A 26,838-nucleotide genomic window follows, 5' to 3' on the forward strand; every position below is an offset into this window, starting at 1 on the left:
TTCGTGTTTTTTTTTTTTTCATGCCATATCTAGATGTAGTTGTTACAGCAAAATCAATACAAATCCACACTGATCAGGCTGGACTGTACCAGGAACAAATCAACCAGTCTAGTTAACATACTACTGAGAGGACCACCGCTCTAAAAAGGTTTCTGGAAGGGAACTTGTGTTGAGAACTTCAGTATGGAACGTCAGTAAGCGTGGGACAGACATGTCTCTGAATTCACAGAAAGCCTGTATCCAAACCACTGTTACCTGAAGTCCTGCATATTTCTGCAGTGCCCTCGTCTAATTTTGTCAGTTTGATTGGAGGAACAGCAGGTACAAATGTGCCAATCTTGGTGTGGGTTGCTGGAGTCACCATTTTGTTGCCTTTCGAAATTCATAATTCATGCCCATCCCCACAGTGATGGTATCCCCCACACACAAGTCTGAAATTGTGGAGGTGCACGGGTCACCTCTCTCTACTGGTCATCCATGCAATGATTCTGCCAGATCTGTTACTCTCTCGATAGATCCATAGTTTGTAAGGTTATCCTGTTGCAACGTCTGTATTGAGGTCCGTTCTCACTCAAGTATCTTGAATCCTGATGCAAAGAGGCATATCCATCAGAGATACAGCCAGACTTTTGGGAATTTTTTTAGCGACCTGAAGAGCAATGGCCAAAAACGCCTACAACTCCCTCCTTCCATGTGCACTGCTCTCGGATGAGTGGGGGTATGAAATACTGGGGCCATAGCGCACATATAACAACCTCTCCCAAATAGTCTAAGGTGTCAGCAGCATATCAATTTTAAAGTAGATACTGGGTACCAGGATGTAGGTAAACATGTTAGTTGCAGTTGCCTACTTGCAAGCAGCCAAAAAGCTCAAAATAGGAGTATAGTCTCGACGAGAGCATGATAGTTCTGACTAGAGGAGTGGACAAAGAGTATCAAAGACTGTTTTCAAGACGCAGATAAAATCCTGCTGTCCACAATCAAATGTTTGGGATGAGCACTCTAGCTCCTTTCCGACAACTTGTAGTATTGTCTAAAGGGCCCAAAGCAGATCAGGGACTGCAACAAAAGAGATCAGGTTATGATGTACAGCACCGCATTCTAATAATGGTTTATTTATCACAGTAAATCTTATGGGGTAAGAAGGGAGCAGGAACACCACCCTATAATGATGCAAATTCGGGTCCACATAGCATGTAACAAAAAGGGTTTGGGAAGTGCTGCATTGATTGGGACGAGGCTAAGGATGATCCTATCAACCTCTAAGCAGACTACAAGAGGGCTCCAGTAGTACAAGTGGTCTGAAACTAGGGTTTTACATTCAGTTAGAGAAGGGATGGGGAAGTCTGCATGCCACTGGCAGAGATGACCCCTGTTCAGTGCGCCCCACCACCTCTTCTTAAGGGAAGTCCCTACATACACCAGGAGACCACCAGACCACTGTCCCATTAGTGTTCTCCAAGACCAGACACACTGATTCCTCTCACTAACATATTAGCAGTAGTCACATCTGTTTAGGAGCCCAAGGTCTGTGTCCTAGCAGCCCGGCATTATTAGTATCAGCCCTCAGCTGGTAAGATGAAACTACTAGAGAAGACATAGGCCAGGAGATGGTGACAAAGCAGGATGTGACTATTACAGGCATGCAAACTCCACTTCTCCATATCCACCCTCCCCAAAGCATCTTTGGCCCACTCCAATGGCATGCGTTCTAGGAACTGGTAAAGCATTATGAGGATTGGCTCATTTAGGCAACAATGTCTGACCCCAAGGTGGCAATCATACCTGTGGTGGCTCACCGGGTCCCTGGTGACACAGTTAGGCATGATTTGGGCAGTCTCCAGTGCCTCCAGGGTGAATCCATAGATGAACTAGAAGGCTCACAGCAAGGACATAAACCACCAGGTCTAACACCTTGACCTCTAGGGGATTTTTCAAAAGGGGGAGGGGGTAGAGGAGGAGGCATGGGTGTTGGAGACACCCAAGGTGAGTGGAGTCACCAACGCTGTTGAATTTATTTAGCTGGGCCATTGGAAAGACGATATGGGGAAGAGGAAGGCCGATGATATATCAGTACCTCACTCTCGGGTTAAAAAACCCAAAAAACGTTCTGTTGGGAAAGTGGAGGGATGTTCTACCACAAATCTACAGCAATTCAAAACAATTGAATAATTGTTTGAAGAGGTTGAGGCAATAGTGAGGAGTCCCTCTGTTGCTGGCCCTTCTATACTGGACACCATTCCTTCAAAAAAGATTCCTGACCTCTTTAAGAAAAAAACACAGATGCATAGAGTAGAGGTCAAGGCGGATCCACACCCTCCACCTCACTCCCAGGGTGTAATTCCTTCACTTTTGGAGACTTTACCATCTTTGGTGGAAACAAATGGATGTTTACCTGCAGAAGGTGCACCTCTTTCGAGGTGCACGTCTCCGCCTCTTATTACCATTCCTTGTTCTAACAGGTTTTCGGTTTTATCCTCTAATTCTGTAAGTCCTGGATATTTACAAACCTTATTCGTAGAAGGAACTGACAAAGACTCCCTGGATAGGAAGATGGGCAACAACGAAGCTTCTCAGTTAGCTATCATTTCTCAGAAATTAGATGATGTTAAGTGTCTGCTGGTATCTTTGACGAACAAAATTTCTGGACTTTATGATCAAAAGTCTGGTTGTAATTGCATTATGCTGTTTGAGTCTGTTCCTTCCTCTGATTCACTGCCGGAAACCAAAAAACCTAGTTTCTTTACTTCAGGTGACAATTCGACATCTCTTTCTACACACAATATCGTTGGGGGAAGTAATGGCAGCTCCCCAAGGCATGGCAGGTCTGTCTGTCAGACCATGTCTACCACCAATGAGCGAGTTCCAAAATTAGGCGCAAACAAGTGTGGATCCACCTCTGGAAGGGGGGATAAAGGTATTCCCTGTTTTAATATTTCTCAGTTAAACTCAGGTGGAATGCCTTCTGCAGCAAGTTGTCGTGCTAGTCCCCGTTCAGCTACACACCCTGACAATTTGACATTTCTACAGACCCGTGATTTTAAGGGAAGGTCAAGAAGGAGGAGGGAAGATGCCAATATATATTTGACTAGGGTGCCAAAGCTACCTCAGGGCAATAGAGAGTCAAGTGACTCTCTAACTAATAGTCATTCATTGGATACGCTCCCAGAGGAACTGTCTCTCTGTTATCAGGTCTGATAAATGCAAGGTCCATAGATATAATCAGTTAGGGTCGGAATTTGATTATATTTCGATTCTTTTTAATGACAGTAGTCTAGTCAATGATCTCCTGGCCTTCGACACACGGACAGGTACATTAAGCTCTGGTAGGAAATCGAACCTTAGACTTAGTAGTCAGCCGCCTGGGGTTTTGTCATGCAGAGGATGCTGTACATCTGGAACTATTGTAGCTGGGGTTATTCCTTCTTTAGACAACTCTTTAACATCTAAATCTGAGAACCCTTCCCCCTTACTTTCTGAACTGGACTGACTGATTGCCCCCTGCACAGTACTTCCTAAAACAGTAAACGATGAGTGTCAATTTATAGGGACTCCATCTACTGCCCCTCTATTGAGAACTAAGTTAATATCTTCGCCTCCCAAAATCAAGATTATATCTTGGAATGTTGCAGGAATTAAGTTAAAGTTGGGTGACCCGGAATGGGTAAGCCTTGTTAATAAACAAGATATCTGTCTTTTTCAGGAAACTTGGACTGCAGAACAGATACCCATTCAAGGCTTTACAACCTATTTTTCTGCTGCCCAACCTGCTTCTGGTGGCTTTGGAAGACAGATAGGAGGGTTAATGATTTTATTGAACAACAAGCTAGAATGTGACCACTCCATGATAAAGTTTAATTCCTATGATCTGCTGGGTGTGCAACTCACATTCCGACCTGGATTTAGGATGATAGTTCTGAATACTTATGCAAGATCCGTTCCCCGTGGGTCAGAATCAATTGTTCTCACCCAGCTGACGGAATATATAGAGCTTTTGGACTCTTCAGATTTTCTGATTATAGCTGGTGACTTTAATTGCTCCTTTGTGTTGGACAACACCATCAGAAATCGGACTACTGAGGAGGACGAATATTGGGGTATTCCCCAATCCAAGGAAATGGCGTCTCTGCCAGCTTCCCGTGTTGCATCTCAATTGTCTTCCCTTTGTCTGAAATATGGCCTGAGAGAATGCAACTAAATCAGATCCTGAGCGAGCTATTACTTTCAAGCGAGGGCTTTCCTTCAGTACTATTGATTATACTCTGGTGGACATTAGGCTATGGTCAAGCTCACTGGACATGGAAATATTACCCTGCCTGGATAGTGATCATAATCCCTTGTGCCTTGTACTGACCAACCATGCATTTTTAAGAGTCCAGCACACAACGATGACTAATGTCCCACTCCCTTACCTGAATCATAGACACTCTCGGGTCTGTTGGCCGAAGGTCGAATCCAACCCGTACTTGATTAGGGAAATATATTCATCATTTTTAAAGCTTTTTGTAGATTACGAGGCACAAGAAGTCTCTGATATTCCTATTATGGTTATCCACAATAAATTGGTGGATTCCCTACAGGGTATCTTCTATAGGGAAATCCCTTCTAAACCTAGACCTGTTGACATCCCTCGTAGGGATTGGTACAATCAGGATTGTGTGCGAGCAAGATCTAATTTAAACGAGGCTGTAAAAAACTCTACCCAAGAGGTTATTAAAGAGGCCCGACGTAGGTATGTCAATGCCCTGAAACAAGCAAAAAAAGACTGGGATAATGAGATATGGCAGAAGCTGCTTGAAGCAGTCAAACATCAAGATGATAGTTCCTTTTGGCGGCTGTTGACCTCTAGCTCGAAAAGGGGTAATGATGATATTGGCATGTATATTCAGCCCGAAAGATGGGTGTCCTATTTTTCTGGAATTTATGCTCTGCCTGCACCGCAAGCTCTGGAGGTCCCTGGATATGATGAGTGTTGGGCTGTCACCAAGACATCAACTGAGAGCATTGTTTTTACCTTAGCCGAAACAACAGCTGCAATTAATTCTCTGAGGCCAGCTAAAGCTCCTGGTCCAGATAAAATTCCTGGGGACCTGTTTAAATCAGAACCAAAGATATGGGCATGGTACATTAACTTATTGTCTAATGCCATAGCAGCTGGTAGCCCTATTCCAGATTCTTGGCGTGGTGCAGAAATAATTCCGATTCACAAAAAGGGTGATGTAGGTTCACCTGCAAATTATCGACCAATCAGCCTTATCGATATCCTTCAGAAGACGTTTGCTAAGCAAGTCTTGGATAGGCTTACTGATTGGATTCAGGATAATCAAATTCTATCCCCCTTACAGGCCGGTTTTCGGCCTAAAACTAACACCATGGACCAAGTCTTCAGGCTGTCATTATTATTTTGGAAGTATGTCACCCTATCTAAGCAAAAACTCTATGTTGCTTTTGTAGATTTAAGATCTGCGTTCGACTTTGTCCCAAGAGAGAAACTATGGGGAGTGTTAAACAAAATCAGTATCCCAGGAAACTTAGTGCATTTAATTCAAAGGTTACATGAAAAAACATTTGCACAAGTTAGATGGGGCAATCGGGGGGAACTCACCGACAAAATAGATATCAGGAGAGGAGTGCGCCAGGGCTGTGTTCTTGCCCCAACTCTATTCACATTGTTTATTAACGAGGTGGTGCAAGTCGTTACCAACTGCCAAAATGATGCTCCATCCTTGAATAACCACAAAATTCCAATTTTGCTATTTGCTGACGATTCCCTCCTGATTTCCAGAACTCCTATGGGTCTCCAGGTACTTGTGGATAAGTTTAGTTCGTTTTGTGATGACTATGGACTTGAACTTAATCAGAGCAAAACTAAACTTATGACCCTGGGCTGTGGCCCCACTAAGAGATATTCAATTTTCTATAATGGAACCCCCCTAGGCATGGTAAGCTCCATAGATTATTTGGGGGTGAGAATTAGCAACAATCTGCATTGGGGGGCCCAAATCGATAAAAGTTTAGCTCTTTTGGCCCAGAGATCTGGGGCTATTCTACACTTCCACAAGTCTACCTCTGAGAGAGTGATTACTCCAACCATTAAAATCTACCGAGCTAAGGCACAGAGTGCTGCGGTCTATGGGGCAGAAATCTGGGGGTCCTCGAACACTGGCAAGTTGGCAGTGGGGGGAAAACAACTTTGTAAGGTCAACTTTGTCTTGTCCTCGTAATACCCCACTGCTGCCAATGTTCTGGGACCTTGGCCTGTCATGCATCTCAGATGTAATTGCCCTACGACCATTGCTTTTCTGGGTCCGTGTATGGACCACCCCTGAGCTATCCACATATAAGGAGTCTATTCAAGACATTCTAGTAGACCAAATGTTCTTACCATTCCTTGGTTTAATCACATCTCAAAATGGTTTTATAGATTGGGTCTTAGTGAGTTTTGGAGCCATCCAGAAAGTATAAGGAAGGATCAGAAGAACCATTTGAAAACTGTATACTGGATATATGTCAGGGAAAACTACCTGATGTGCTCAACACACAGCAGATTGACCTCACAATCTTTGGACTTCAAATGGTATCCGTATCTGGAACCATTTATGGATACAATTCTTGATCCATTAAGTAAGAGTTTATACATTCAGTTCAGATATGGATGCCTGCCTCTTAAATCTTATGGTAGTACACGGAGTCTGATTACAAGATCTGATCCCTGTCCTAGTTGTAATCACACTTCTGAATCTATTGTACATTTTATGTTTATATGCCCTGCATATATGACTGCGCGACGGAAGTGGTTACGACCTGTGTGTAGAAATATGGGGATAAGACACTGTATGGCTGCCTTGAGGATCATGATGAGGGATACTTCCCTCTCTTTATCTTGTGCGGTTAGCAAGTATATTGTAGCTGCTTGGCATATTCGTATCAGTACCCTGGGGAAAAAATGATGATGAGGAACAAATTATTTTAAAAATAAAACCCTATGTTTAATTTAAATGACAGATATTAGGGGGTCAGGCGCATTCTTGATGGAATGCAATTTTATGTGTTTTAAGGTTGAACATATGTTATTCTATTTTATTCTTATCCCTTTTTTTTAACTAAACTTATTTTTCTTTTTTTATTCAATTGTTGGTTGTTTGCTTTTATGGTTGAAAGTAACTGAATAAAGCTATGTGAAAGTGAGTGGAGTCACCAACGCTGTATCCATTTATCTTAGATCAAAGGACTTTATATACGTTGGCAAGATCATTACTGGTAGACAGCATGGTGGACAGAGCATCTGCTCACATTACCAACCGGCAATTTCCCTCAAACACTTCCAGGTGTTTGACAGTCCCATTTACTGTTATGATTAATATAACTGGATAACTAAAATCTGAAAAATGTCAGAATAGTCTGAAAAAGAAAATGATGATAGGGTTTTTATTAATAAGATATCTAACTTCTTGTTATCATAAATGCAAATGAAAGTCAAAGTTAAATGGGAACTGAATTTGGAAAGGAAAATCCAATATCAACGGACAGTTACAATGGGAACACATTTAAGGAAAATGCAGTACTAAAGTATGCGGAATTAACAGCACATTGCAATTTAACTTATATTAGTTTGCACAGCGCTTCTGATTACTCACATTGGGATGGCATTGTCACTAAGGATTACATTAAGAGGAACAACAGGTATTTTTTAGGTTAAAAAATACAGCAATAACTTTTTCCATAGTTTAGCTAAAGACAAGTGCTTTAATTGCATCGGAATGAAACTTTCAGTGGTACCTAAATTCAAAGAATGGAAACAACTGAAGCAGAAAAAAGGAACAGAACAAAAATATTATTTCTGAGATGATGGGCAAAAATAGTATAAAAATACCAGGGGATGTTTGTCAATTTAATAACTGCAGGATACCAGATTTGTCGAAATGGATTATCTTGGTTCCATATGCGAAATGCATCAGAAGAGAGAGAAGACCCAATTTAGTCGGTGTTTCAGAATGATAATGCAATTCAATTGTGTTTATTTTTTTCTCTTTTAAAATTGAAAGAATAATAAACGTGCATATCGGCTAGGGCAGAGCTTATGGACGTAAAGTCCTTGCATTTCCAATTAACTGCGTATATGGTTCTATGGTAAGCATGCACTTACCTTGCATTTTTAGGTTTTCTCTGCTCTGAAAAGAAAAATATACTGGTCTTGGAAGTCAAAAAATGGTAATTAAGTGCGTATTAAGGAATAGTGTGGAATAGAAACGTGCACACAATCTGTAAATGCCTAAAGAATACTATTTCATTTACATTTCTAGGAAGAAGAAAGCCTCTATCAGTTGCGTCTCTTCACTGAAAAACAGTCACACATGTTCACTGACTTTTGGCAGCAACTCGAATCTTGCATCTTCAAGTTGAAAAATGATGTTGCAGTAATCGTCAAAAAGAAAAGAGAAAGCATGGCCTTCAGCAAACCATAAGGGACAATATACAGGGCCCTGCGTTTTAGATGTTGTTCTCGTTTCCATGACAAAATATCTACAACCCTTATTTTAAAATGGTATGACATTTAGGGGTTATTATCCCTTCAAAATAAAAAAATACTTTTCTGAAAAATTGCCTTAATATATAGAATTATTGATGGGTAATTGACAAACGGAGCTGTTTTTCACCAAGGTGTTCTGAATGACATCATCTAGACAAAAGAGGGCAGGTAGAGTTGTCTATAGTGTCACTCCGAAGGACGAGGTAAAGTTTTCCATTTATCACACTAATCAATACACAATTTTAAGTTGCATACGGGTGCAATACCCAACCAAAAAAATTAAATCACTACACTGAATGCGTCGATGTTACACCACAACAGTTGAGAACGAATTTTGTTTCTCAAAACTGTACACAATTCCAGTTACTAGGTTCACATAGAAAGCCTGTTTACAAAACTAGATCGGTATGAGACCCAAATCATCAGCCCCTACTTTCAATAGCTATGCGGGGGTAAAGGAGTAATGGGGAAGCCACACAAATATGGCCTCACCCTTTAGCTCCCTTTCCCCTCTTAAACCTGGTGTCCTGCCACCAGCCACTACCTCCTTCTGGGGCCATCATTCTCTCCCTCTGACCCCAGGAACAGAAAACTAGGCATCCTGTTGCCCCCCTACACCAACCCAATTTTCCTCCCCTAGTTAATAAGAAAATGCACCCACCCTTCACCTTCCTCTGTATTAATCCTCCACACCCCCTTCGATGTGACACAAAAAAAAAAAAAACTTTTGTCCGGCGATCAGACACCCCACCCCCCCATCTGCTAGAAGTTGTCCTCCCCGATAGCAGCGTCAATTAGCATGTACTTCCTTTAATAGGTAGCAACAGTGGAAAATAACTTTTGTTTCCCCACTGATGCCACGTCATAGCTCCAAATATCCGGATCGAGAAAAAAAGAAAAAGATTTAGATTCTGGTCTTTATGCTACTGGCTCTTTACATGGTACATTCATAAAAGGTTTTTGTTTGTAAAACATAACATTGTTTAGAGATAGCACAGCAAAAGGCATTAGAGTATCATAAGCCACTGCAAACCCATCAATATATGAAACCCTACAATATATGAAAACTAAATAAAGAACCACTTTAAATTGCCAACACTTAAAATGATTTTCTCGAGACCTTGTGCATTAAAAGGGTGTTTATAAAGCAATTAATTAGAGCACATGAACTGATCTTACATTTCTAAAGATAGCAACATAAATATTTACATGGACATTTGCTGAGTACAGAAATGATGACGAGCACTGAAAAAGGCATACATTTACTATGAAACAAATGCAAGAAAGCGCTTGTACGTGTAATGCAGACCAATTAATTGGTGAAGTATTCATAGAAAGTAAAAAATAAAAAAAAATTAAGTGCAGTTGTTACTTTTAGTGGTGAATCATTCCTTTTGGAAAAGCTATTTGTTTTAAAAAGCTAAGCCAATTATATTTTCTGTGAATGCAAACATTGTATTTGTAATTGTCATAATGGTCATCCATAAGTGCTTTGCAATGTTAGTCTCTCCTGCTGCAGAAAGAAGCACAAAGAAGATGCCTTCAGTTAATACAGCATTATCATTCATTCAGTTGATTGGGTCTTTGAGCTTCAGATATCGAGGGTCAGGAGCTTCACGCTTCAGCCTTGCTGATAACAGTAAACTTTATGCCATGTTTGTCGAGTCTGTCAATCAGTGTGGTCTTGGAGAATGCAGCTCCTGGGGTATACACGCCTCCTCTATAAATGAACAAGACAGGTTGGAAGTTATAAATCGTATATGAAGATAACATTAATTGACTGTCAAGTAATTTCCATTTGTCCAACTTACAACCCACTTAGTCTCTGACTAGCAGTAAGGAGTATTTTATTCAGAGATTCCAGCAGATACTACTACAGGTACAGGCTGGTACGTAAACATTCCATTTGGTTTGATACAAGTTAGAACCCTCGGAAACAGGAATAAGTCTGGACACAGAACTACTATGTGGGATGCTGCACAGCATTTCCCATTCCGAGTGTCTTCATTCTCCCATTCATTACCTGCTATTAGCAGATGGGGGTCCCGGGCTCACTGTGCCACTGGAACCAAGCTATAGCTGGCTGAAGAGCCCTAATAAGGGTGAAACTGGTTCTGGGTTGTGATCCGGTTCAAGGAGGACCTGGCCTAGTAGTTCTGACTGGTCTGTTCGTATGAGGAAAAAGGTCAAGAATGATTTTCATATGGCAGGGCCCAAACTGAGGTGGCATTGTGGGTGAAAAACAATGGATTGGGATGCGACCCGAGCAATTGACAATGGCTGAGATTAATTTAAGCATTCCATCCATCACCTTGTTTTTGCATCTGTGCCGGGTATGCCCACACGTGTGCCCCAGGCTCACTGTGCCACTGGAAACGAACTATACTTGGCTGAAAAGGGGAAACCAGTCCATGGCTGCTTGCGTTCTGGCAGGGAGGACCTGGCCTGGCAGTTCAGGCTGGACTGTTCCAATGGGGAGCTTGGTCAAGACTAATTTGCATATAGCTGGGTCCAAATTCAGGTGGCATGGTGGGTGAAAAATGATGGATTGGAATGTGGCCTGAGCAATCACCAGTGGCTAAGATTAATTCAAGCATTCCATCCATCACCTTGTTGTTTTTGCATCTGACACCTTAAGTGTGCGGGGTATACCCAGATGTGGGTCCCGGGCTTACTGTGCCACTAGAATCAAGCTATCCCTGGCTGAAGAGTCCTTTTAAGTGCAAATCTGGTCAAAAGTTACTTGTGTTCCAATTCAGGGAGGACCTGGCATGGCAGTTTGGGCTGGACTGTTCCCATCAGGAGCAGGTTCAAGACTGATTTGCATAAGGCTGGGTCCAAACTGTTTTTTTTTTTTTGGGGTGGGTGAAAAACAATGTATTGGGATCCAGACCGAGCAACTGCCAGTGGCTGAGATTAATTCAAGCATTCCATCCATCACCTTGTTGTTTTTGCATTTGCTGCCCTAATACATGACCAAAAGAAACAGATGACGGAAAGAATGCTAAACAATGCAAACATTCACCCTTAGTCACAGAGATCTGTGTTAAATCCATCTTTTGTTTTACCCAGCCATATGCAAATCTGATCGCAAGTTGCTTGTTTTCCAGTTCTGGGAGGTCCTGGCCTGGCAGTTTAGGCTGTACTGTTCCCATCAGGACAGGACCAAGAATGATTTGCATGTGGCTGGGTCCAACTGGGGTGGCGTGGTGGGGAAAAAAAACAATGGATTAAACAGAGATCTTTGTTACTGGGGCTGAATGTTTGCATTGTTCAGTATACTGTTCATCATTTGGTCTTTTTTGCTTTTGTCGCCATAAGTGGGAAGGGTATGCCCAGACGTGGGTCCCATGCTCACTGCTGCACTGGACTCAAGCTAGCCTGGCGGATGAGCAGTGATACCCTGAAACCAGTCCCAGGATGCTGGTTTCCGGTCCAGGGAGGACGTGGCTTGGCAATTCAGGCTGGACTGTTCCCATGAGGAGCAGGGTCAAGACTGATTTGCATATTGCAGGGTCCAAACTGGGGTGGTGTGGTGTGGTGGGCACAAAAAAAAAGATGGATTAAACCCAGATCTTTGTGACTGGAGATGAATGTTTGTATTGTTCAGTTTTCCTTCCATCATCTGTTCTTTTTGCTAAAGCATGACAGCACCGCTGCATGCACCAGGAAATTGTGGAAAGTCTGGAGAAGTGCAGCAAGGTCGGCGAAGAAACAGAAAGGTCCAGCAGGAGGAGAATATTGTAGATAACCATCTGTGTGAGAAAACAGGACTGACTGCACAGGCTCCCTAACTTTTTGCCCCCATTTTTCACTTTTTGCTGGTGTTTTCCTGACTCTAATGGTGCCCTCGGTACTGCTAACCAGCCCCAGGGCCTGTGCTCTGTGTAAAATCAGTATGCAAATTAGGAAAATTATAATTGCCAATGTCAACCTACCTATAAGTCCCTAGTATATGGTATGGCGTGTAGGTTTAGTGACCCCAGCATAGGCAGTGCACCCACAGGAGGCTCAGTGTCATTTTAAAGGGGCTGAATGTTTGACATTGTTCAGCATACCGTCCATCACTTGTTCTTTTTGCATTTGATGCCCCAAGTGGGAAGGGTATGCCCAGACATGGGTCCCTTGCTCCCCATGCTACTGGACTCAAACTAGCCTGGCTGATGAAGGGTGGTACCCTGAAAATGGTCCTAGGATGCTTGTTTCCAGTCCAGGGAGAACCTAACTTGGCAGTTTGGGCTGGACTGTTCCCATGGGGAACAGGGTCAAGACTGATTTGCATATGGCTGGGTCCAAACTGGAAAGGCATGGGTGGCAAAAAAAACAATGTATTTAGGCCCAGATCTCTGTACTGGAAGTGAATGTTTGACATTGTTCAGCATTCCGTCCATCACTTTTTGCATTTGCTGCCCGAAGTGGGAAGGGTATGCCCAGACGTGGGTCCCTTGCTCCCCATGCTACCGGACTCAAACTAGCCTGGCTGATGAAGGGTGGTACCCTGAAAACGGTCCTAGGATGCTTGTTTCCAGTCCAGGGAGGACCTGGCTTGGAAGTTCGGGCTGGACTGTTCCCATGGGGAACAGGGTCAAGACTGATTTGCATATGGCTGGGTCCAAACTGGAAAGGCATGGGTGGCAAAAAAAACAATGTATTTAGGCCCAGATCTCTGTACTGGAAGTGAATGTTTGACATTGTTCAGCATTCCGTCCATCACTTTTTGCATTTGCTGCCCGAAGTGGGAAGGGTATGCCCAGACGTGGGTCCCTTGCTCCCCATGCTACCGGACTCAAACTAGCCTGGCTGATGAAGGGTGGTACCCTGAAAACGGTCCTAGGATGCTTGTTTCCAGTCCAGGGAGGACCTGGATTGGAAGTTCGGGCTGGACTGCTCCCATGGGGAACAGGGTCAAGACTGATTTGCATATGGCTGGGTCCAAACTGGAAAGGCATGGGTGGCAAAAAAACTATGGAATTAGGCCCAGATCTCTGTACTGGGGGTGAATGTTTGCAATTGTTCAGCATTCCGTCCATCACTTGTTCTTTTTGCAGTGTCATTTTAAAGGCATGCCTGCCTTGCTGGCTGCTTTTAAATTAAGGTTATATGCAAATTCGACTTTGGAATTAAAAGTACTTCCAAAGTCTTAAACTACCTTATTTTTTACATACAGGTCACCCCTAAGGTGTGCCCTATGTGCCCTTAGGGTTGGGTGCCATGTAACTATAAGCAGGGACCTTTTAAAATAGTTTTATAAGCCCCAGTGAGGTAAAACAGCGAAATCCGTGTTTTCCTCATTGTAGTGAATGTCCTCCATAGGCTAAAATCAGGAGAATTTATTTTAATTTACACAGTCCCCTTAAGTGTCAGATACCTCACGTTTGGTATCAAATTAATTGTTATAATAAACCCCACAGCGTTAAAGTGTTGGATTTAATATAACTTCTTCTGGTAAAGAGTTTTAAACTCTACCTAAAAAGTTGCCAACTTCAGCCCTGTAGTGCTTTCATCCAATTGGCCAGCATCTGGCAGCCTGGCCAGGCTGCTTTTGAGAGGTGTGAAGTAGCCGGGGCTGCACACAAAGAGATGTGCCTGGGGAAGGAGAGCTTCCCTCAGCAAATGGAGAAGCAGGAAGGGGGAGGGCTGCCAAACTGGTCTTCAAAGGCAGGGGAGGACATTTGGAGCAACCCAGCACCTCCCTCACATCCTGCAAACCCAGAAAATTAAGTGTACCCATGATTAAATTAGGAGACGGCAGGAGAGGGGTGGGTTTAGGATTTTTAGCCACACCAATGGGTGGGCTCAGCCAGATGTAACCTAAGAAAATCATTTTCAGCCATGATGGAATTTTCAGGCATGTTGCTCCCTGGGATTGATTTTTGCCACACTTCCCAGGAAGTGGTCATCACGGGGGGAAGGACTCTGCACCTGATTGGAAAATTAGGACCCCCCTGTTTTTCACCCAGGAGCATGGATAAAACTCAGTTCCCTACTAGATCCCAAAAAGGAAGAACATCAGAAGGACTGCCCTGCTGGACCCCTGACCTGCACCTGGACACTGCACTCTGAAGGACTGCACCAGCTGCACATTTGGGCTTCACCACTAAAAGGACTTTGCCTGTCTTCTACTGCTTCAAGAAGGGACTCCCTGTTTGCTACAGGTACAAAGGAGCTGCCCAGAGTCCCCTGCATCAAGTCCTGCAAGCAGAGCCCAGCTGACAGGCGTCCAGGGGCCATTTGAGGATTCTGACTAGGTGCATTCTGGGAATTGTAGTCCCAATTTCCAAGGAGTAACTCAGAGCTTCTGGAATCTTGGATCAAGTTGTGGACACTTCAAGGACCCACAAGGACCTCTGGAATAATATCCAGAAGTTTGGAGATGTCTGGAGCAACTCCATAAGTTGAAGAAGAGGTGCATTGTAGGAGTTGTAGTCCCAGACCTCAAGACCTCAAGAGGCAAGCCAGAGCCTCTGAACCCTTGGCTGGTACTGTGGACCACTTTCTTGAATCAAGAAACACTTCTGAAAGTAAGTGTGACAGTGTTACCTCGTGGGTGATACACAACGAGGTGCCCCTAACATATACAGTAAACAACAAAATAATATGAAGAAATCACATGTTATTACGATAATCAGTCCATAATGCTACTAATGAGCCTTAGAGTGAATCAGTACAGGTAATCAATCAGTCCAAGATTTATTCAGAGTATGATTTCATATTGATCAGTCCACAATCCAAAGCAATATGTGCTTCCAACTTCCAGCCAACACGTGTTTCGTCTTTGGGAATAATTAACATCCCTTACGACTTCTTCAGGGCTAGAAATTATAAACAACACACATAAGTTAGGACCAATATGCTCAATCGTCAAAATTCACAGAAAAAAAAATTCACAGAAAAAAATTGTAACTGAGCCCAAAGAGAGGTGAAATGAAAGTTGAAGATACACCCAATCATGGTGAAGAAAACATTTATTTTATCTAATGATGATATCTTTATTACGTTTTAATTCATGTAAAGCAGCTAGTTCCTCCGTATCTAAGTTCATTAGTACATGTCGAGATTTATTCTTGGCTAAATAATTGTCATAATCTTGACATACCACATCAAAAAACTTGTCTAAAGAATTGGAGACTACAGACCTTGGAGTCCATCTGGATTTCAATCTTAAACCACTCGAAACACTCATGTTTGAGATTACATCTAAATCATGCAAAATTCTCGATGTGATGTCAGGATCTTCATCTCGTTCAGCTAAAGATACCAAAACTGCTGTATCGTGTACATCCTCAATAGATAAAGCACTCACTGGAAGAAGACTCAATAGCCTCAGAATCCATGATCCTATCTGGAATATTTTGAAAATGCTGCTTCAACTTAAGTTTGCGTACAAACTTAAATAGATAAATTTTTGATCTACATGGGTCTCCAAAATTACTAGGACAATAACTAAGACCTTTAGATAGAAGGTTCTTAATCCCTGTTGTCAACACCAAACCTGATAAATTGACTATGTTGATTGACGATTCATCCTCAGAGTTTACATTTTCTTGTCTCGGGATCTCGTTTTGACCCCTACCACTTCTTTGGTTGTATTGACCAGTACCTCTCCTACCTCTCCTAGTTTTTTTGTTGTGTAAGACATCTCTCTGTTTGGAGCATTTCTTCCCCTGCTCATCCTCATTAGTTCCAATAAAAAATTATTACCACTTGAGCTTGCTTGAACTGAAGTACTAGCGCCTTCTTCCGCTTCACTGTCACTTGTTACTGAGGTACTGACGGAAGTTGAGTCTGACGATTTTAGTCTACGTGAATCACTGGGGAGCCCCCCAGTGTGAAACAGGTAATCATATTTACTTGAAAAAGTAAAAATTCTACCAGTCAAATAGTCTCTCTCATCCCGCTTTAATTTACGTGATTTCCTCTGCATAATATCATCTTGATGTTTGAGCAATACTTCTTCCAGGATTTTATAGTTTTTCTCAGTAGCTTCTCTGAGGTTGAGATTATCAATTTCCTTTTCTAGAGTACTGATTTCAATTTGTAATTGACTTACTTTTCTCTCGGAATTAATAATCAGAATATCCATAAGTTTCAAAGAACTTACCTCGTGGGTGTCCTGAACTCTGGTCCTTTTTAGTGTGACCTTTTTTTTTTTTAACCCTTCGAGCGCTAGTTGCTTCTATGTGCTTGAAAGCATTAATTCTTTATAAATTCATTTCTCTGGATCCCCTTATCCGATTTTAAGCGTTTTGGTGTCATTTTAAAGATAAAAATTAAATATATTCTTATAAATTGGTGTTGGATTTTTATTGTGTTTTACTTATTTACTGTTTTGTGATTTTAAATGCTTTGCATATTTGTCTCCTAAGATAAGCCTTGTTGCTCGTTGCCAACCTACCAAGGGTTAAGTTGGGTTTGATTTATAGAGAGCTAACTGGACCTAAGTGGAGGTTAGTGGCCTATTGCTAAGTGTAGGTACTTACCTGCCCCTACCAATAACCATTTTTCCAACAGATATGGACTCCCCTACTAGAAACTGAGATATGCAGTGAGAGGTTGGAATTTTGAGATACTGGTGATAAGATATTCTGAGTAGGGGCAAATGTAATATGATGGTCCTAAGTTGCACACTCCTAGTGGACTTTTCCTTGTAGCTGAACACCACATGGTGCAGGGGAGCCTTATACTGGAATCTCTGGCACAGTACATGGGACTGTAGTCAGAGTAAGATAGTGATTTCAAAGAATGAAACTTCTTCAGTCTGCTAACAAAGGACTGCGTATGTACTCATGGTGAAGGTACGCAGTATATTATAAAGGAGATGGAATGATTAACACCTCCAGTAGTAAATGGAGCACAAAGTGCTAGATACAGTCACTTCTGCTTTTGAGACACCAAGGGTCACAGGACTATATTCAAGAAAGTAGGTTATGGGACTAGTCATGCACAGAGTTGTCCTGTTGGTTTAGCTGCAGGCTAACCAGCAATATAAAAGGACCGTAAAAAGACAGAAAAGGGCACTTTTACACCAACAGTCTAATATATTGTATTAATATGAATTTCTCAAAGGGGCAAAACACTCCACCAACTGAGAATGAAACAACATGAGCTACCCATGATCCTGAACCCTCCCCTGAGAGATGTTCTGTTATAGTTACCAATTCTGGGGTAACACTGGAACAAAAAGTAGAATCAACATTCACTGAGGTCAACCTCTTGAAAGCAGGGTTCAAGAAGAACAAGTTACTTAAATTCAGTAACGCTCTTTCTGGTGGCTATGCTAAACCCATACCCTTTGTGAATATTTTCCCAAGGGTCCACTGGATCCAAAAACTCATAAGTAGTATTTCTGCATGCCAGCAGGTGGTGTGTGGATCTGCAACAACATTGTTCTGCTTCAGAAGTGACGAGCAAGGCCATGTGTATTCTGTACCAAAGCGCACTGACATCAGTTTTTTCTAAGGCTTGTCTGTGCCCTCAGACGCAGAGCCCATCAGCAAATTGGCTTGACCATTGTGAAGCTCTAGAGTTTGGGAACCTTTTTAGATGGGAAAAAGTCAATTCCACAGAACGGAGATCTGGTATGGTGGAGAGAAATCTGTGGTTAGATAGAGTATCCACCAGAAACAGCATTCTAGACGGTAACTAGCTTGCTCTTCTGACAGATACTTCTAACCGCAGACTCCTCACCTTGTGAATACATTCCAAAGCACTACCTCCTCAGTTCTGTAGAATGGCTCAGGCCTAGAAGTCCTGCAGGGCTGAACGGGCAAAATGCCCATCTCAAAAGACCAGACTGTAAAGGCAATAGTGCTCTGTGAACGTGTGCACTGATCCTAAAGTCCACGTAGTAGCCTTGGCTTGAGTGGAATGAACCTTTAATCCTTTAGATCGCTGCCTCCTACCTGGCGCACAGTAGATTTTAATGGTCCATGGTCCAATCAATGTAGAAACTGACTGATCTCTTGGGGTTCAAATAACGGAGTCTCTTTTCCTCTTTCAAAGGGCGAGGCGGGGTAAAGTAAATGAAGTAAATCAGAAGGGTGATAGCCTGCCCAATATGAAAATGTTTTGGCAGAAATGCAGCTTGGGACACCAGTCTGTTGGGAATAAATGTTGGGTAAGGAGGCAGAACCAATAGCGCCTGCAACGCACTCACTCAACGAACTGACATTTTTGCCACCAGAAATACCATTTTCAGGGTCCTTGGACTGCTAAGAATTGGCTCAAATGGAGTGCACACTAGAAGAATGAGAACAAAGTTCCACTGTGTCATCACAAAGGGCATCCCCGGAAACATATGCCGTAAACCTTTGAGAAATCTCATCTCCTCAGGTGATTTCAACAAATAAGGCTGATCCAGCATCCTTACAAAAGCAGAAAGATTGACAAATAACCTTTAAGAGTGCCCGAAGTAAGTCCTTGCTGGGCCAAAGGCAAAACAAACAACATTGCAGACAGTTTAGCTTGTAGCAGGTCAATCTGGCACATGCTGCACCATGCCACAAACTTGTCCCATTGCCCGATGTACACTGATTTCGTAGATGGGCACCTGGGCTGCCTGAAAGACATCAACAGCTTTGGGAGGAAGATTGAAGGAAGCTATCTGCCACCTCTCAATCTCAAATCACAGAGGACTCCACTGACCTCTACTCCAAATGCACTCCTAGAAAGCCCAAAAAACATCAGACTAACCCATATCATCAAAGAACTTGCGCATCTCGCCAGACACACAATGGACCCCATCTTCACCACCGTTAACGACAAAGTTCAACACAACCTCACCTGTTACACGGACCACTCACCTTCTATATGACTTCCAGATTAACACACCACAGATCTACTGACCCACTATTCGCAGCCTATCCAGCCGCAGCAGGAGCAAAATCCTAGAAAACAGAATGGCTCTATGCCAGCCACGCAGACCCACACAACCCTACGGACAATGTCAACGTGGACATATGCAACTTTAACAACTGGATCAAGAACTGTGCAGACTCCTTCACACCCATCAAACTTAAACAGAGAAGAGCCAAAAAGCCATTTGGTACACCAAGGACCTCCGCACTTCAAAAGACTCCGCAAACAGCTAAAAAGGAAATTGAGAATCAGCTGCAAAGACACAGACATAGACAGAACCACCTTCAAGACCCCCCCTCAGACAATACCACCAGCAGCTAAGAGAAAAGCACTAGCAGAACACATGAAAAAGAGCTCAAACACTAGTTTCAGTAAAGTGGTACACCAACCAGATGCCAGCAAACATATCACCTACCTGCTCGTGACCAATCAAGACAACCACTTGACCAGATGGAAGACACTCACGAGCAAAGAAACAGGTTCAATAATAAAGACTGTCCACTCCAGGGCCCCTTTGGAACATTGCTCTCACCACATCTTCAACCTCAGAGCACCCCCCAATCAGCACGACAGACATTCACATCCTGAACTCCTCCGCCAACCTCCCAGAAGCCTGGAAACAGGCAGCTGTCAACACCCTTCTCAGTCTCCAACAACACACCCATCAGAAGATTCCACAAATACGGTATCCAAGGACTAGCACACAAATGGATCTTCTCCTTCCTCACAGAAGAACTCGAAGAGTCAGACTAACACCTTTTACATCTAAATCCAAGAAACAGGTATGTGGTTTTCCCCAAAGTTCTTCCCTCAGCCCTACTCAATTCATCGTCTACATGGCTCGACTTGTCAACATCATCAGATCTCAAGGCATCACCATTATCTCCTACACAGACAACACTGAACTCAATTCTCTCCCTGAAGGACTAGATGCCCACCACCAGAACCGACTTCATCAACTGCATGACCCTTGTGACGGAATGGATGAGAACAAACTGCTTGAAACCGAACTCCGACAAGACTGAAGTACTGGTCTTTGGAAACAAGAACTCCCCGGGGGATGCCACCTGGTTGCTGGCAGAACTCGGTCCCACTTCGACACCCATCAACTTCACAAGATATCTAGGGATCATTGTTGATGACAAGCTCAACTTGTCAGCACAGGTCAAAGCAGTAAGTTCCACTTGCTTCCACATTCTACAAATGCTACAAAAAAAAAATTCTAGTGGCTCATGCAAAGTACCAGGTGAACAGTCATGCAAGCAATAATAACAAGCTAACTTGTCTACAGAAATGCACTGTATGCTGGAATCTCCAAAAAGACTTCAGACCATCCAGAACACCGCTGCAAGACTCATATTCAATCTCCCTCACTAGACCCACATTTCACCTCACCTCCAGGAGCTCCACTGCCTCCCAATCCACAAATGCAGCCAATTTAAACTCCTCATACACACAAAACCATACAACACATGGGACCTGCTTACAGCAACAGCCGCATACACTTTCACAATCCATCGAGACAGCTACAATCAGCCTCGCATACACCCCACACCCCTACATTCACAAATGCAGAACAACAAGTCACTAATTCTCTTACAGAAGAATCAAAACATGGAACTACATCACACACACACACACACATCAGAGCCTCCTCCTCGCTCTTAGTTTTGCAAGAAGCTGAAGACCTGGCTCTTTGAAGAATACAGCAGGGGCCACAAGTCTACACCTCTGCTCAAGCTCCTGGATAGCCTTGGGGTGATTAGTCCACTATGCAAATCAACATAACATAACTCAATCTGGCAGTCCTCAAACTCCATTAGCTCATGCTTGCTTGTCACAAGAAGCAACCTAATCCATTGAGAGTGCCACAGGCAGGCAGGATCTTATTGTCTTTGGGCAGGCAGTCAGTAGTCTATTGTTCTATAGCTATTGAAGAGCTTTTTGTATTTTTAGCCCATCCCATTTAGGACGCAAGCCAGTTTTCTTGGCAAGTAACTACTAGGGTTTACTGGTTCACACCATGCCTGAAAATCTGGAGAAACTGTGGAATTTCATCTTTGTGCAATCACATGCTTACCTGCAAGTAAGTCTCCAATCGGATAAGTAAAGTTTCAGTATCTCGACAGACATAAGGCCCAATAGAATTGGTGTTGGGTCTGGTTTTATCAAGTAACCTACCACCCCCCTTATATGGCTTAGGATTTCATTCCAAAACATTTGCAGTTTGCCACAAGACCACCACATGTGTTTGGTCCTTCCCTCTTAACCACATCCTATCAGTTTTATCATACATTTATTTAAATTTTAGTGGGGTAATGTGCAAGATAGTCATATGTTTGTACATTGATTCTCTATTCTGGACACTTTCAAAAAAGCAGTATCACACTAAAGCTTTTGCCATTGTGATACAGATGTATTAGTGCCCAGAATGTGCTGCCACTGCTTCATATATGGCCAAGCTAGGTTTGGGCCTACAACTCCCAATGTCGCATACATATTTGAAATGAGGCCCTAAGGTGAGGAGTATGTCAAGAAAAGTTTTTCCTGATGATATGAGCGGTTTGGATGCCACAGATTTATTTTCCAGAGGAAGAGCCCAGTGGTACAGATGAAGAGTCCCAGTGGTACTGAATCAATGCATATTTTGTGGTTATGTCCTACAGTTCAAAGTTACTGGAAGGAGATTCTGGCAGTCGTAAAAGAGATACCAGCAACGCCTGACATAACAATACTGAGTCTATTCCAAAACAAAAGGGAGGCTTCACAGACTAAAGAATGGTGTCCCAACTTCTGGTGATAGCCAAGATGGTTCTGGAGAGAATGTGGAAACAAAATTCTGCACCCTCCACAGTCCAACGTTTAGAAAAAGAAATCTGGAATATGAAGGCCAAGGGAACAAAGCACGTCAACTAATCAAAAGCTAAGGTAATTTTCTGAAGATATTCTGAAGATCCGGTCTCCAGTACTGAATTAATTTGACAAAGAGTACAGGGAACAAACATTCCAAAAAAAAAGACCTATAGCCCTTTATTTGTTGTCTAACACCTGAAAGAAGAAGAACTGGTGACACCAGACAGCTTCACATACAAAACTCCTCAAGCCTTGCTAAACCAGTCTCTGACCTCCTTTGGTGCTCTTTTAAGGTGTTAAGTTGGATGCGTGAGGTGGTTTAAAGAGTGAAAAGGTTAAGAAAGATTCTCGGTGGGCTAAAAGGAAATAAATAAAAACAGGTAGGATTGTGAATGTTTTATCTAAAAGAAACTGGAATTAGGACTGTTAACCACTATAAAGAAACTTAGAAAGCATAATTAAACACAGACCACCACACTAGAATGTAGGTTAAATTATTAGATTAACTGAAACATGCAGAACGGCACACAAGGATATGAAGTGCATAGTGATGATATGGGGTTTACAACTGCTACTTTTATATATTAAAAAAATATCAAATAATGGCAATACTGTGAATTATTGTAACTGCAGAAAACAATTTAGAAAAACCTCAATGATTTTGATTTAATGGATTGGACAAGCAAAACCACAGTGAGAGGACAGTGTAGGATAGCTGGACACTTCGCATCTCAACTACTCCAGTGCCGAGTTTGTTCACAAATTATTTAGATGTGTAAGGAGTGGTTATTATAGAATTCTTCTGACCTAGATTGAAGACTGGAGAGTTGTTAAAAACGTGACCAACATGACTCCCCTCCATACCACTGAATTCATATGAATGGGGAAAGGGCCTGCTGATTACTAGAAGGGGAACCTTTACGAGGAAATTGGCTCAGATGAGCCAAATGGATGCCACTTCTTGCGGGGTAGCCCTACAGACTAAAAACCGATGGCACTCATTCTCACTGCAAATGTCATTTTCCAGGGTTCAATTCCAATTAACTCTGCGCCTTGGCTTGCCTGTTATACTTGATTGTTACCAAAGAAGGGTGGTCTCGATAGAAATATTCGTCAGAAATCAACAAATCTGGAAAGCCAGTTCTTTGTTACAAATATAAGGCAACCTCAAAATAACTCAGTAAAGAACAGTAATAAAAATGTGGTAGGTGCCAAGATGAAAGCCTTGTGGGATGTTCAGATGACAAGGGAAAGGTTGGGTCCCTGCTTAGTTCAATATACTTCTGCATGTCACAAAGTCACTAAACAAAAAGAAAACAGTTTCATAACCAACAGCTCTATGTGGATGCATATCACAGTAACAAATTAAATAATTGTTTTTACCTCATATTCAGTGTGGCAGTTATAATTCATACTCGCTGCTTGCCCCCCCCCTGTTTTTCTCTCCCATGTCCCTATTTCTCCCCCAGTTATTTTAGTTTTAAATGACACCTTGTTACTCTTTTCCCCATTTAACGTCAAGTCTGATTTTTGTCTCAATTATTTTAGTTACATTAATCTTGTCCAATGCAGTGGCTTTTGTTGCTTTGTTGTGTGGACGGCGCCTTGGCTTGATAAGTGCAGTGGTGGGCTCTGGCGTTACTTCAGGAGAGTGTCAGGCAGAGACACTTACGAGGAGGCTGACATCGGCCTCCAGAACGTGAAGGATGGACAGGGTGCTCAGCTCAACATAGTATGAGAACTTGCTTAAACAAGATCAGGACCCAGCGTAAAAAGTAGTTATGTTCCTAAAGAGAACTTCGCTTTGGTGGAGGAGGGCGACTGTATTAGAATCCCAGCAAAAAGGATAAAAACCTAAAAATAAATGAGGACGATAGAACTAAAATTAGGATGCTGTCCATAAGTAACAATAAGCTAAGAGATGTTCTTCAGAGCCGTAGTTTTTATGTTAGAGAAGCCAGTGCAACTCTATTTCTAAAGCAGCTTGAGACCCGATTATTAAAAAGCTCCAGAAGACACACATTTTTTCCTAGTTTAAAGGAATCTCAATCCCCCTACCACAGAAATCTTGCCTTAGGAACCACACTACGAATGATAAACTCCTGAAGAACTACCCAATTGCAATACCTTTACATAGCCTAACACCTGTGGGACCCAGCCTGGTCTATCGGAGGGTACACGTGAACAAAGGCAAAATTCCCCTCAAGACAGTCAGTGTAATAAGGAACAATAATGAGGAGAAACCCCAGAGAGCAGTAGCAGTCCAACGAAAAGTCTACAATGTAAAATGTACAGATTCCTCCTAAGGAAACTCAAATTAACCTGAGCAGTGGTGGGAGAGGTGTGGCAGAATAAGCTACAGAAGATGTGAATATTTATATATGCTCAGAACAACTACCAACAAATGGACCCTAGACCTAACAAAAACCTACAGTGCAGTGTCTGAGTGAGCTTTTCTTTGGGACTAGATAAGGTGAATTGTTGTGACTCTAGTAAAGAGGGAGGAAGTATGACGACAACAAAAACGATGTAGAAAAGAAAATTACTCCTTATATAATATGGACAATCCCATTGGGAAAAAAACGGAAGCCCCTCAACAAGCGGTATGCAATGCAAAATAAACGAAGATTGAGAGGATAAATTTTTTTTTAAATGAAATGTCACAAATTGTCTTCTAGAACCCCAGCTTTTAGAGTGAGGAAATGGCAGAAGGAACTCCATTAAAATAAATCACTGACTAGGCTCCTGTGGGAGTACTGAAGACCATCAAAGACTTACTGATTGCAAATATCAACATCACTAAAAATATGATATATGATACATTTTCCCAATATAAAACTCTTACAGATTCACTGGATAAGACAGTTTCACTGATACGAGTTCCAGGGAAACAGAAATTACAAATTTAGCCTGACTATATGGATACTGGGCTCAATGCACATGCTCAACAAATTAATCTCTACAGAATTGTTGTAAACATCCGGAGAACCAAGACTAAGAGCGTGGGTACAGCAAAGGTCCTCTAGAATTTAGCAATACAACCAAGAAGTCAAAGGCCAGGTAGGCAGAGCTAAACACTGGGTAAGGAACACCAAACAAATCAACACAGATGAGCTAGCAGGAAGGCTCAGCTCTGGTCTCCTACCCTCCAATGACTTACATTCTGTTGACGTCTTGACGACACATTCAAACAAAACAATGCCTGACTTGATCAGCCAAGTCGCCCCCCCTAAAACCTAAATGACTCAAACTACCAATCATGCCCCTAGTTGAACAAGGAATTCAACGACAACAGCTAAGTGTAGCGAAAAGGAGATAAAGTGAAGACACTTCACCTTTGCACCTCACCCTCCTACAACGAAAATGAAACCAGTACAAGAAATAGATCTTTGAAGCAAAAGCCATCTTCTTCCGATCTTGGCTCGATAAGGCAAGAAACCACTCCAAAAATGTCTTCAACATCATTAGATAAACACTGCCTACCACCACACCAAACAAAACAGCCAAAGTGGAGTGATGCATGGACTTTTCTAATTCAAAAATTGCAAAGATTCAGTTCTCCCGACCAACTGTCCCAATAAGAACAAGCCTACAGCAACCACACACCTATACATAAATTAAGGGTCCAAGAACGATGAAACCTCCACAGGATGCTGAATACAAGTGATTCACATCTGCTAAAACTCCTAGCCCTTGCATTTGACACGGTCGACCACAACACACTTATAAAATACCCTAAAATCATGCATGGACATCAGGAACGAGTTTCTAAATTGCACAACTCATACCTCAACAAAAGATCACAACTAGTCAAACCAAACTCTCTCCAGCCTTCCCCGGTCAACCAAGGAATCCCACAAGGCTCAAACTTATCCCCCTAACTCTTCATCTTTTATGCAGAACCCTTGACAACCATTTTGAAAGACGATACCCTTGAATATCATCTATACCGACAGAACACTCAGCTCTACCTAACAACCACATCACTCAATATTCCCCACCTGAACAAAACCCTAAAAGAAAAACAACAATAACTATCTCTCAGTTACCTAAAACTCAACCACCAAAAAACAGAATGCCTCCTATTTTCCCAACAAGGCAAATGCCCTCACATACATGAATGTACCTCTCAACTGGACGCTCTCAATTACAATCCGACAATTGTTGACCACACCAAATTGTTGGGGGATCATGCTGGACAAGAACTTGAACATGAGTAAACACAAACACCACAGCAAGAAGTGCCCTATAGAATCTTAAACTAATTTCAAAGGTCAAACCTTTCATCTCAGAGGAAAACCTAAAAAGGATAATGTTACATGACCAGTAGACATATATTTGTGACATGTAGACCTGTAGATTCACATGCTGTGCAACTATCGCCATCTAGTGTTGGGCCCGGATGTGTAAAATTGGCTTTTCTTCTAAGAAGTCTTTTGAGTCACAAAGCTGTGTGATTCCTCATCTTGCTGGTAAAGGGCATGGGCATCAACGCCATTGTTAGATTGTTTTCCGCCACAAGGTGGGTGAGGATGGAGTGATGTTATGCAGATATAAATCCATGCGAAAAAGACAATAATAGAGAGATTACTCCAACA

The 26,838-nt window shown here is 42.4% G+C and overlaps 1 protein-coding gene across 1 annotated transcript in view; it reads right to left on the reverse strand.

Annotated features, from left to right (window-relative positions):
- Positions 1-9,651: 9,651 nt before the first annotated feature.
- Positions 9,652-26,838, reverse strand: part of SCCPDH (saccharopine dehydrogenase (putative)) — a 153,113-nt gene continuing 135,926 nt past the window's right edge. The window contains exon 12 of the mRNA XM_069235082.1: positions 9,652-10,250. Coding sequence (XP_069091183.1) covers positions 10,145-10,250 — 106 coding nt within the window. The 3' untranslated portion in view covers positions 9,652-10,144. The remainder of the gene's footprint in view (positions 10,251-26,838) is intronic.

Source organism: Pleurodeles waltl, chromosome 5 (assembly GCF_031143425.1).
Source record: "Pleurodeles waltl isolate 20211129_DDA chromosome 5, aPleWal1.hap1.20221129, whole genome shotgun sequence".
NCBI classification, from domain to species: Eukaryota; Metazoa; Chordata; class Amphibia; order Caudata; family Salamandridae; genus Pleurodeles; species Pleurodeles waltl.